Raw genomic sequence first — 10,904 nt, 5'->3', positions numbered from 1 at the left:
CTCTCTCTCTCTCTCTCTCTCACTCTCAATCTCACTCTCTCTCTTACTCAATCTCTCTCTCTCACTCTCTCTCTCTCTCACTCACTCTCTCACTCACTCTCTCACTCACTCTCTCACTCTCTCTCTCACTCTCTCTCTCTCTCTCTCTCTCTCTCTCTCTCTCAATCTCTCTTTTTCTCTCTCTCTCTCTCTCTCTCTCTCTCTCATAAAAAAGCAATGAAAGCAAAACCAACATTAAAAAAAGAAAAGAAAAAAAAATCATCTTGGCCTGTCTGCCTCCTTACACGGTACCAATGTATTACTTGCAGCTTCACAACCATGTATAAACAGTATATAACTGCATTTCCAGTTGGACAGCATTTGAGATTTTCTGTTATTGCAATGACATGCACAGATCCCTATTGTTAATATAATGGAGGAATGCCAATTTCTGACTCGCAGCCACGTCTGACTTATTTTCTGGTTAATTTCTCTTACATCTTTGCTACTGCATCTTCTTTTTGTAAGTCCCGAGAAGACATCTGCCAGTGTTTATATAAAGCAATGTTGCTATTGAAAACGATTCATCGTGAGGAATTAAGGTCAAAGTGAAAGAATTTCTGAAGTGGACGAAAAGGAATTATAATGAGAAGAGACCTAAAAGGAGTATTTAGTTTTTATCAGAGGCAGGATTCGAAGAACATATTTTAAGCCTCAATAAATCACTTATAATTGTTTTTGATAAATTAGCATATTTGTAAAATTAAGGTCCAACCTCTCCAACATCTACAATCTGCCTTGACTTTAAAATTGTTCTTCTTATTGCTAAGGAGCTGTTTTGCCATACACCATTCAGGGCTGATTGGGGAAATTCAGTATTATTATAATTATGCCTTCTAAGACCAGATTCTACCTTAATGGGCTACACTGCCAAGATGCACAATTTACCATTATCTATGTACTGTGACTGGCAACCTCTATTTTCTAAAACTAAATACATCAAATTCACATGCCTGCTGGTCTTGTGCCATTGTCTCATTGCAGTTATCTTTATAATCGCTGTTTAAGGACAGATCATAGTTTAGAAGCTGTGGCAAACAATGCAGTAATAGAGTATCAGGTGCATGATTTATTTTAAATCCCAAATCATTTAGCTAGTATGGGGAAGGGTTAGAACTTTAGTCAGGACTTATATACCACCCTCTCACAATTCATTTTGTCTGACACCCATTATCTAGACAGGAAGTGTGGCTGAATCTCCCCACAGAGGACACACGTTTTAATTATCACCTATGCTACTAAAAAAAAAAAAGTTGTATTGCTACCACTGTCACCACTGGAGTTATTTTTGATCTCTTCCTGTTTCTCATGACACCCAGGGCCGGCCTTAGGGGTGTGCGAGCAGTGCGGCCGCACAGGGCGCCATGGCAACAAGGGCGCCGTGCGGCCGACATTGCTCGTCCTGGGGGCGGCTTCTCTCCCCCTCACCGCTGGGTGCTGGCCATCCGATATGACATCGCTCCCTCGTCCGTTGATGACACCTATTAAAAAACAGGACCAAGAATATCCACAATGGGAGATGGGACAAGAATGTCTAGTGTTGGTGAAGCCCAAGAGATGAGCATGCCTGCTATTTGATTATTTATTAACTGGATAAGACCCGCCTTTGATTTATTTTGGTTGGGTTAATAATTTGAAAAGTGAGCCCTCACTTCAACTGTCGTAACCCCATGAGGTGTGGTACTTAATGTTTGTATTTGTGACAAAATTATGACTTGTAATCCCCTCTGTTTTGGGAAGGCTGTACTCTTCATTATTTTACTGGATGACATTGGGCTTCCCTCACTTTGCCCGGACTGCTATATATATGTTGCAATAGATGTCACCCTTATTTTATGGACTAGCAGTTTTCGATACAGAATAAGGAATGATTAATATGGCCATTTTCCATAAATGAGAAAAAAATTATTTGTTTTCCGGTTTGTGATAAAAGTAATTAAATGTAAATATCTTCTGTTTTAAAAAAGGCAATGATGTAAATTTGTCGTTCCCTAAATGATTAGAGTCTTAGGGTTCTTAAGAATCTGATTATTCTTCTGTCAGTATGACTTGATATAGGATAGGAGTCACAGATGCTAACACCACATGATCCACTCCTTAAGTTCTCTTTATTCAACTCTTAAATCCAGATTCCCAACAGTCTTCAACATTAGATCCAGTGCTATTGCCATTAGTGTGAGAGTAACTGCCAATTCGTAAGTTGTTGGGTGCTTCTGGTGATCCGCATTAGAACGGCAAGCGTAAGGGTGATGCCGAAATGGAAGTACCCACCAACATTATGCGTGAGCCCACCTAGGAGACTGAGCTAGGGAACAGTACCCAACATTAATTTAGGACCATACTGATTGTTAGCTAGGTTCATAATAAAACAAAATGAAGCCCAAGTATCATCACAAAGATTTGTCTCTTACTGGATCTCCAATGCCACCAACAGGCCCATCTCGTCCTTGATCTCCTGGCTGTCCGGGTTCACCCTTTAAAAGAAAGAATTGTGAGAGAAATCTAAATATTCTATATACGCTAATCAAGAACTGCAGTTTTAATACAAGAAATTATTCATTAATGTTAAGCAAATCTATAACCTCAGAAATATTATTCAAGTGAATCAAAAGCTCAAAATATACCATAGCAGTTTTTTGGTGTTGATATGAATGATGAGAGAATAAATAGCATAAAGTATTTATATATGTACATAACACTTTCCAAAAGTAAAGACCTCTGGATATATGCCAAGCAGATTTTAAACATCTGGCTAGAAGGTGCTCGAGCTGTATCTCCAACCACTGACCACCATTTTTCATGAGTGACATATGTGGGCTAATATTGCTGACCTCTCTTTCTGAGAAATCTGTTGCCTTCCTGTCATAACGATGCTTTCACTTCAATTCTTTAAAAAAGAACTAAAACCAATTCTTTTTGGGATGTGCTTCTTTTTTGAGTCACAGGAGTACATTTACTAATGTACTCTTGTGACACAAAGTCAGCTGATAGCAGGCTAATGCTATCAGCTGACAGGCCACAACTGCATCTTGGTCATGAAGGATTCCAACAATATTGTCGTGATCCACCCTGACTGCCTAATTGACCGCTGTCTCTGCCATTCTGTGCACAGCTGAGAGCCATAGCCAACTGCATTCACCCTCCCCCCACCTCCCCACCTCTCCAGATCCAGCCAGCACTGGAGGAGCAGAGAAGGGAGGAGGATTCCCCGCAGTGGACAGTGACTCAAAGTCACCGTCCTCTGCTGGGAGCAGAGACCAAGCGCTGACTGATCAGCAATCACGTGATCAGTCAGCTCTAAGTATCCTGGAGAGTATGGATTACCCATAGGGATGTTCAGATACAAGTGCAGCTACTAGTGCCAATACTTGGAATTTTCACGAGAACTACCAGTGGTTGCAGCTGTGACTGGGCCCTGGCACTCAACCTCTGTCCTAAAATCACTAGTCTGTACTGTTTTAGAAAAACTGTCACATGACACTAAACAAAAATGTAGCAGTAATTGTGTCCTAGGAGCCCTGTAGCCAATGGTCCTTAAAAATGACAGCTCCTAACTTTTGAGTTTTTCTCTAGTCTAGTCTTGGAGCACTCTCCTCATACTTCTCCTTTATATCACTGGCCTGCTGAAAGTAAAAGTTCATTAAACCATGTGTTAGAACTGGTTATAATAGGTGTGTATGCTTAGTACTATTAAAAAAGACATTAATTAAGTAATGTAATGAATACCTTGCCACCTCTAGGTCCTCGGACCCCAGACATTCCTGGTGGACCACGCTCTCCTGCACCTCCCTGTGGAAAGTTAAAGATTAGATTTAAACAACAAATGAGCGACATTGACACTTGTAGAGAGAAGATATAACTGCCATGTACTTAGGCTTTCTCACTTCTAATGAGTGTTGGAACATAATTCAGCATTTTTAACCAAACAGGTAACTCTGTCACCTTAATTTAACCATAATTGTGTCATGAAAAGAGGCGAAAAAATTACTAACTATATCAAATTAGAATAACCATCCTTATACAGGGGAGAAGACCTTCAACACCACCTGTCACCTGCAATTTGACAACAATGCACACCTTCAGCCTTGCAATTCATTCAATTACCACTTCCCAGACAATATAGCACCATGGTGGCTGAGTTATGTAAACTAGAACAGGGTAGCTTAACAAGCTTTCATACCTCTCATGATGTTTTTGGGCAATCAGCATCTAGCTTTACACATTTCATGACATTATGGTGATTTATTTAAGGTGAGCTATTTGTGTGGCTATAAATACTGGGGTATTTTCCTGACAATTACTAGAACTGTGAAAGGCACTCGGATGTGTGGTGTGTTAAGGGAAGCTATTGCCATTATCTCTTTAACTATTTTTCTAAACGTGAGTAAGTGCACAGTGGAGACTGCATATATGAATTTGACTGAAGCACTGCAAGAATAATATTGTTCACTGCAGAATAATCTGTGAGGAGCAATATCAAACTTTTATTTTTGTAGGAGACAGCAGCATTTAAAGCAGCAGCAGTGACCTACTTTATATATATAAAGAACAAGTGTACTTACAGTAAGTCAAGTAAAGTGAAAAAAAACCTGTTATTTCCTCCCCTTTGTTCCCTCTCCAGTTTTTGTTAATAGTTCCCACCAATTAAGAGTGCGGAGAGAGGGAACTATGTAGCAACGAGGAAAGGAGGGTACAATAAAACCTGGTAGATGTGAACATTCTCATCACAAGTAGCTCATCCAAGTCTGCACTAATAGATCTTTCCCTACACATGCAATGATGTTCACAAATGCCATTTTTTTCTTTTACTAGTTTAGTGATATACCAAAACACTTTCTTTTCATTGCAGCCTAATTTGTGTACAATAGCACATTAAGATACAACACAATTACGAAACAGCCAAAAATACATGTATTGAGGTTGGATATTTTTAAAGGAGAACTATGAGGTGAGTGCTTTTCACTCACCTTATAGTTCTAGCCGACCTGTGACAATGAAACTGTCACAGGTTGGCTCAGTAGATCGGGAGGTGAGCGAACACATACCGGCGTTCGCTCACCGCGTTCGCTCACCTCTCGATCCTGTCATAGCTCTCTGACGTGACAGGGGAGGGGCTGGATTCCCCCCTCCCCGCTCCGCCAGCGGGTACAGCTGGCTCTGCCTCTAGATAGGCAGAGCCAGCTGTCAGTCACGCAGCTGGGCGGATCCAGACATAATTGTCGGGATCCGCTTCAGCTGCGGCTTCTTAGTATACAGCGATAGTACCATAGTTCTCCTTTAAGGAATTTGTTTATGCACCAGTGATCTTAAGAATTCGGGTCTGAAGTTATGAAGACTAAGAAGCAATGTGGTAAAGATCCGGGGCAACACTGTGCACCAATAACCTCGCCTATATGCTCTGATATGAAGTCTGTGCCTCATAACAGAACTAATCCTAAATGAAATTTTAACAGAGCTTGCACTGTAGTGTGAGGGAATCCTACCAAGCATCACCTCCAATGTTGGAGGCATGGGACCGTTGGTAAATGATACTTGAACATGTTATCTCTTAATTTAATAGATTCAAGACACTGATCTTAAGGTAACCTGCCCTGTAGCCGACACGCTTGATGCCCCTTTTTGCTGCTGGAGGCCCAACAAAAATCATTTCACCTTTCCTGTTTAAACAAGTTAAATTAGTTGTGCTTGTAAAACTACTTTAGAAAACATTTATTAGTGACAGGGCAAAGGTGTGAGGAGGTAAGAGGGGTGTAGCGTGGAGGGGCTCTCTCTTTCTCCCTCTCCCCCTCCCTCCTCAGAGCCAGTATTATTTTTTATGAGAATGCAAGTTACTATTCCTTACATTGCTGAACATAGTAACTTGAATTGTCATATACAATAAACTTTTGCTCAGTCTTATACAATCACTAGAAATTCTTGTGATTGTATATGACTGAGCAATTACAGAGATCTTCTGTTCTGTTCTGTTCTGTTTTATAAATGTCTCTAAACTATTTTTTATTGAATGCACCTTACCTTTTCGCCTGCAGGTCCGTCTGATCCAGCAACACCCTAAAAGAACAAATACATGTTAATTGGTTGTAGAGGTACTGTTATTTCTGTACACAATCATATTTTGTTTCAGTCACTCACTTCATCACCAGATTCTCCTTTTTCTCCTGGTGGGCCATTTGTTCCAGGATCTCCCTGTAATTTAAAATATAAAAATGATTAATGGACTCAATTGCAACTAAAAGGTGATAATGAAGGAGGCACATTTACATATTCTCTGTGATGTTTTATCTATGACTTTTTCAGTCATTACATTATAGACATCTTCAAACTTAACATTGTTGTACAATTCTTTCAAATTTTGTTTGGATTTATAGGCAGGGGTTGGCTCCCGCTATGACGTAATGATATTTGAGTTTATATCAATATTAAGGATTTATCAGTGTAAGCTAAATATTTGTTGTCGTTCTCATGGCATTTCTGATAGTAGATATTTATTGACGTTTGCTGATCATTCATTTCTCACAAGAAACTATTAATTGTTTGATGGCAGTTTGGGAGGTTTGTGTTTCCCGTTGACAGTTAATGTTTTTTCCAATTTTGAGCTTTATTGATAGTATTCTGTTATTCGTAGTTATGACATATTAAGTCATGAGTCTATTAAAGGTAGTCATGCATTATACATCATTATTATTGTTAATCAAAGATTCATCATTGGTAATTAAGGGTTTGTTCTTAATAATACTTGATCATAGATTTGCCAATGGGGCTATGGATTTGCCAGTCATTAGTAATAATGTTAAATCACTAGGAATGCAATGATACATGCACAAACACCTACAAAGCATTTGATCTTTTCTTACCTTATCACCTATATTCCCATTACTACCAGGCTTTCCAGCACCACCGGAAACTCCAGGTTCTCCCTGCAAAGAATATATATTAGCCAACAACTGATCGGTGTTTTTACTGTGTGACCTATGGTTGCTTCCCTATGTATCCAAGCACCACCTAGTATATGTACTTTATACAACTACAGTCTTTCTTTTTTTATTTTAATAAATTCATATATTTCCATATTTTGATCTGGTGACACCATTTTGTCAGTCTACTAATGTAATGCTATTTTTAGCTTTTGTGTTTAATTCTTTATTCCTTTACACTTTTTATTCAGCAGGTAAAATCTATAGACTGATTCTGCATATCAGCTACTCAGTGTTTTTCTTGACTGATTTATAATGCTAGAAATATAAAATCTGAGATTGCTGGTCTTTATACGGGCTTCAGGGCTGTTAGCCTTAGGCTTGTGTCACTTCCTAGTGATTTACTAAATTGGAACAACCAGTGGGGCACCTGATATGCCCATACTTGTACCACCTCAATGACTCAAGAAGTAGAAAAGGAAGGACAAGGAATAGAGGCTCAAGTTTGCACCTTGAAGAGCAATTCTGCAATGGCGGCTCCCATTTCTGTATCTTGGCAGGCAATAAACCTTGTTTCCTTACCCTATTGTTTAAAATGTTTTACCATTGAATGCATTATGTTTTTGCTTCTCCTAGTCTATTAATTTTTTTTCCTCTAGCCCACTAATTGGCTAACACTTACTTTTCCTCCTTTTGGTCCATATGACCCAGAATCTCCTTTTGAACCAGCGGGTCCAGGCTCTCCCTGAAAAAAACAGATAACATTTATAATAGGAGCATTCATGCAGAACGGATCTGAAATATGAATATGGAATGAATATGGATTATCAAAATAGGATGGTTACACCTTCAAACTTACCTTCAAATTCTTTTTCACAAAAATATGTTGTTTGGGAAACTGACCTGTTACAACTACACTAAAAGTGATCTGGAAGCTGTGAAACTATTATTTGTGACAATGAAAGACAAACTGAAATGTGATATCTTTTTTTCTTTTCCACCTTCATAGTATGGATAGCTGAAGCAAGGTAAAATGTGTCTATAAAATTTAATGAGCAGCAAGTTGACAGAGATAGAAAGCAAATACTGTATTTGCCGGCATATAAAGCGACTGGGTGTATAAGACGACCCCCTAATTTTCCACTTAAAACATAGGTTTTGGGCTATACTCGTCATATCAGACTACCCCACTTCCGAGGCAACACCATTTAAAAACATCATGGATGGATGTGCAGTAATACTGTATGTACAGTAGCTTCAGCTACATACAATATCACGCGCTGAGCCGATCACGGCGAGCAATGTATTCTATTAATGAATACAAAGCTTGCTTGGATTGGCAGAGGTTGTGTACATCGCTCGTCGTGATTGGCTCAGCAAGGTATACTGTATGTAGCTGAAGCTACCGTACATACAGTATTACCGCACATCCAGCGGGCTGACAGATTAGGGATGTTCGTTTTGGGCCAGCTTGGCCCAAACGAACTAAAGGTATACATTGTATACCCCGCGTATAAGACGACCCCCGATTTTCGGGGGATGTTTTTAAGTATAAAAAGTAGTCTTATACGCCAGCAAACACAGTATATTGTTTTTGGCAACACACATTGTGGTGTGTTTTGATGCAGGCATGGCGATATTACCATGAAGTACTCCTTAGCCTGTGTCTAGAGTATTTGAGTAAGAGTGGGCAGCATTAAGAAGACCTAATGGGGAGGGGATGTAGGGACTGCTAAATAGAACTACAGTACTACAGATCAAGTAACATCCAGTCACCTCTGCTTCTTCTTCAGATTTTCACGATTTGCAAAATTGGTCTCTTTGGGTACCTACAATGTAATTTAATCGGTTGCCATAATCAGTGGCGTCCCTAACCTTTTTGCTCCCTGATGCCCCCCCATGTGTCCCAAAGAGATGCCGCCTGAGGCAACACCCTCAGGCTGCCTCGTTAAGGGACAGCCCTTGCCATAATCTACAGCTGGTGACTAATACAGCTGCAGAACTGATGGCCGTACACTTGTTTCAAATGCATAATTAATACATAATTACATGAACTTATTTTTACAATTACCTCAAAACCTGGTGATCCTTTGCACCCAGGGAAACCAGGTTCTCCATCATATCCCTATAAAAAACAACAACAAAAAACAAATGGAAAATAAGTCAAAGTACCAAAAGTAAGTTCTCGGTCTATGCTTTTATGCAATTGAATATTTAGAATATGGAATCTATTTACATCACAAATCTAGAAAGTGCTAACTTTACTTTCTTACTTAATATCTGTACAGAGAGCCGCCAAATGACAATTTTCTTGCTTTATGAGGCTGTTGCAAATTTTATTTTTGGGAGAAACGATTAAAACGTATTTCAGTTTCAAAATGCTAAAAAATTTAATTATTGCTCTCCTAAAACTAGCATCTAAGTAAAGACGTGAAATGGGAAAATGTCAGAGTTATCTATCCCAAGAGCTAGCAGATATAGCTGCAAGAAACGTTTGGAACATTTGGATGGATAAAAAGCATATGCAATGCCTGCATACCATGCAAAGGGAAACTGTGTCCATTTCATTTTTCCACATTGTGTTTTCTATACATATGGATAGTATATATTTGTCACTTTTCAGTCATGCAACCATACGTTTCATATTCCCATACTACATATTCCCAACGGTCTAGACAAATGATTGGTACTAACCTTCTGTCCATCAATGCCATCAATTCCTCTTTTGCCTTTATCACCCTTTAAGAAAAGAAGAAATCAGAGTCTGAATATCAAAAATGTACAGATAAAAATTTGCAGACTGAGACTGAGAAAAAGGACATAGAGGGACAACCATTTGCCTGTTTAGAAAGATAACAATTTATTTATATTAGAGAACTTTCAGAGTACCCACATTGTAGTAACAGGCATACTGATTTGAAGGAGAAGGTAGACTCTGTTTTTGGTTCTCTCTGTAATTTAAATTTTAGGGTGTTTTGGAAATAATTAAGGGCTATTCTATAACCCCATTTTCCCATACTATTTGCATGTTAGCAGACCAGCTCAACTGACATTCAGAACTTCAGAACATCACTGTGCAAACATACTTTTCTGAATTGGTCCTTAAATATCAGTTAAACTCCATGTCATATGAATTATAGTAAACCTGTGCTGACAATAAATCTTTCATTTCTACACAAGGAAAGGCACCAAAAGAAGTCAGGTCATACCATATATTTTACAGGCAGCCCTAAAGTGCCAATGCAAAAGATGACTTTCTGAATGTTTTACAAGGACAACGTCCACCTCCCACGTGACCTGTCAATAGGTTGTCAAGCACTGCGTTTGCCTTGTGGAATTCAGGCTTATCTATGCTTCAACTTTTAAGAAAAGTTAGTATTTACATAGGTGCTCTAGGGGGCTCACACATACGTATTTCAGTTATTTGCCTGGAGTTCAGCTTAAAGAATATTAGGAATCACCACAGGATTGTGTGAACATTACATATGCTATCAGCCTCCAGCTTCAAAATGGTAGCCCATGGAGCTCCTTGGTAGATTTTTATATTTCTAACAAGGTAAAGCAGCAGTTTAAGGTCTAAAAAAAATGCAATTGTGTCATGGGTCTGGTTAGATGGCCATTGTCATGTTTATTGTGACTGTTAATATTAGATAGCATTAATATTATAAGAGAAACAATACGTGTTAACTGCATAGAAATGAATACAGAAATAATACAGAATATAGAAATGAATCAATAGACAGAAATAGGATACTTAAGTTAAAACATATGCAGAAATTAGTATTACATTTAGGACAAAGGATCATTTGACATAATGGAATAGTCTGTTGAAGAACACGCTTACCTTTGATCCTTTTGCTCCTCTTCCACCCTATTATGACAAATCAAAAAGAAAAAGGTTTAAAAAAAACAACGTATTAATATATGACTTGTGCTAGATGATTCTATCAC

At 38.7% G+C, this 10,904-nt stretch overlaps 1 protein-coding gene across 2 annotated transcripts in view; it reads right to left on the bottom strand.

Annotated features, from left to right (window-relative positions):
* The window catches only part of COL6A1 (collagen type VI alpha 1 chain), a 48,518-nt gene that overhangs the window by 20,405 nt on the left and 17,209 nt on the right, over positions 1-10,904 (bottom strand). The window contains exons 12-20 of one of the 2 annotated variants that reach the window (XM_018558741.1): positions 10,798-10,824; positions 9,648-9,692; positions 9,025-9,078; positions 7,636-7,698; positions 6,894-6,956; positions 6,172-6,225; positions 6,055-6,090; positions 3,766-3,828; positions 2,451-2,513 (exon numbers count right to left, since the gene is read on the bottom strand). In XM_018558741.1, coding sequence (XP_018414243.1) covers positions 2,451-2,513; positions 3,766-3,828; positions 6,055-6,090; positions 6,172-6,225; positions 6,894-6,956; positions 7,636-7,698; positions 9,025-9,078; positions 9,648-9,692; positions 10,798-10,824 — 468 coding nt within the window. The remainder of the gene's footprint in view (positions 1-2,450; positions 2,514-3,765; positions 3,829-6,054; positions 6,091-6,171; positions 6,226-6,893; positions 6,957-7,635; positions 7,699-9,024; positions 9,079-9,647; positions 9,693-10,797; positions 10,825-10,904) is intronic. The other variant, XM_018558742.1, reaches the window with a different exon arrangement.

The sequence above is a fragment of the Nanorana parkeri genome, unplaced genomic scaffold (assembly GCF_000935625.1).
Source record: "Nanorana parkeri isolate BGI_ZX_2015 unplaced genomic scaffold, ASM93562v1 scaffold355, whole genome shotgun sequence".
In the NCBI taxonomy this organism is placed as follows: domain Eukaryota; kingdom Metazoa; phylum Chordata; class Amphibia; order Anura; family Dicroglossidae; genus Nanorana; species Nanorana parkeri.
The sequence above is the reverse complement of the archived record's forward strand: the minus strand, read 5'-3'. Positions and strand labels throughout refer to the sequence as shown.